At 50.3% G+C, this 2085-nt stretch overlaps 1 protein-coding gene across 1 annotated transcript in view; it reads right to left on the bottom strand.

Annotated features, from left to right (window-relative positions):
• Window positions 1–794: 794 nt before the first annotated feature.
• The window catches only part of HFM1 (HFM1, ATP-dependent DNA helicase homolog (S. cerevisiae)), a 123456-nt gene continuing 122165 nt past the window's right edge, over window positions 795–2085 (bottom strand). The window contains 1 exon segment of the mRNA XM_012661019.1: window positions 795–909. Coding sequence (XP_012516473.1) covers window positions 795–909 — 115 coding nt within the window.

Here is a 2085-nt window from a genome sequence, read left to right as displayed (position 1 = left end):
AGAAACCTTTCGCTGGGTCCTTCCCATCTTGATCCGCTGTTACTTTTGTTCTGCCGCTAGAGGGAGCCGCTAGTATGTTGTCCAGGGTTCTCTTGATGGGAGGGGTTACTTGGGGAGGTTGTTTTGGTCTCTTGCCAGGGTTTTGATTCCCTGGTGGTGAGTTTCTCTGTTGGTAGCTGACTGGAGGCGGAAATGCAATTGTACTGGATGACCTGAACCAGTCTGGCGAGGAAAGTCACTGGGCTGTCAGCTATTGGTCAGTGCCAAATCCCCAGGAACTGGCGCTTGTCGCAGAGGGGGAGTGGCTCTTTATGTCTCGCTGCTGCAAGCTCAGAGGCCACACAGAAGGTGCTGGCCCGGGGGAAGTGGTGCTTCCCCAGACTGCCCAATGCCCCAGCGCCTTCGGCTTCCACAGGCGTCTTCCCCTCAGAACTGAGGAGGCACTCAGAATTCACCGCTCAAAGAAAGGGGCCTGGCTAATTGACTTTAGGTCCTGGAAGGGCAGAGCTCCCTGCGAGAGTTCCCAGGCTAGGGGAAGGGAGCCGTTCCGCACCTGCGACCTGCCGTGGGCCCCGAGCTGGCGCTCGCCGGCCCCCAGTGCGCTGGCTCCAGAGGCAGCCGCTCAGGGGCTGGGAGGTACCCCATCAGGGAGTCAGTCGAGTCGCCAGGGTGCTCCGCCGTCTCCTTTGTGTCTCCCTCCCCCAATCTCACGCCAGTCTGGCAATAGCTCTCGCTTCTACTGGTCCACCCTGAGCAATCCCAATCGCCAGCGGCAGTTTCCAGGTTAGAGTCCTCTACTCAGTAATCATCTCCCCGTTCAGGACCCGCTGGGTGCCAGATACCAGCTTCCTGACTCCTAACTGCCTCCAGAGGTAGCCCAGACCAGCTCCTCCCCTGTCTGGTGCAGTCCTGACACGGAGCGGGGAGTTCAAGTTGCTTCCAGCTCGTGTCCCCTCTCTGCTGAGCCCCACGTTTCCTGACCCAATTCTACATCCACTTCACACAAGCCCCTGCCTCTCAGTGGGCTTGTAAGTCAGTGGAGAAGCTAGACTGTCTCGTGAGGGATTTGTCCCGGTGCACCTACTTACTGGCCAGGCTGGCGCCGCCGTCTCACACTCCACTCTCTATTGTCTGTCCCGCGCTTTCCAGGTTTTGGATTCCTGTCTCCCGTTCACCTTATTCTTTTTCCTGATTTGTGTGTCCCCCACTGAATCTCCACCGATTCACCTCGCTGTTTTTGTGGGAGAGCGATCCGATCATGTGTAGCAGACCGAGATCTACCTCTCTTTCTCTGGAAGCAGGGATCCGGGAGGCTACCTTAATTCCGCCATTTTTTCCCCCAAGACTGGTCTCCTTTAAATGGTTAGTATATGTAACAGGATTTTTTCTGAGTTACATTTAATTTTCTGAGATTTTTCTGAGTTATATTTATTGTATACATAATTTTCTAGTTAAACACTTGTACAAAGTGAGACATGTCTATAAAAACATTGTTAATTTACCATATATTTTGATTACTTAGGAGGTCGTCTTAGTCTGTTTTCTATTGCCATAACAGAATACCTGAGACTGGGTAATTTATAAAGGAAAGAGGTTTATTTAGGTCACAATTCTGGAGGCCAGGAAGTCCAAGGTCAGGCACCTGCATCTGGCCAGCTTCTGGTAAGGGCCTTATACTTCATCATAATATGGCAGAGAAACAGGCATATGCCAAAAGCAGCCTCGCTTTATAGTTTTATATAACAATGTGCTCTCACAGTAACTAAATCCAGTCTGGGAGAGAGAGAACTCACTCCCAGTAGAAAGGCACTAATTCCTCTTAAAAACATCACTTCCCAACACCACCACATTGGGGACCAAACCTCAACATGAGTTTTGGTCGCCACAAACCATATTCAAACTACAGAATTCTGCCCCTGTTCCCCCACAAACTCATGTCTTTCTCACAATGCAAAATACAAACATTCTATCTCAATAGTCCCAAGTTTTTTGGGGGGGAGGAGGTATGTTAATTAGCTTGATTTAATCATTCCACAATGTAAACATAGTTCAAAACAGCACATTGTACCCTATAAATATATACAA

This window comes from Propithecus coquereli, unplaced genomic scaffold (assembly GCF_000956105.1).
Source record: "Propithecus coquereli isolate 6110/MARCELLA unplaced genomic scaffold, Pcoq_1.0 Scaffold7, whole genome shotgun sequence".
In the NCBI taxonomy this organism is placed as follows: domain Eukaryota; kingdom Metazoa; phylum Chordata; class Mammalia; order Primates; family Indriidae; genus Propithecus; species Propithecus coquereli.
This window is presented reverse-complemented; position numbering and strand designations above follow the sequence as displayed.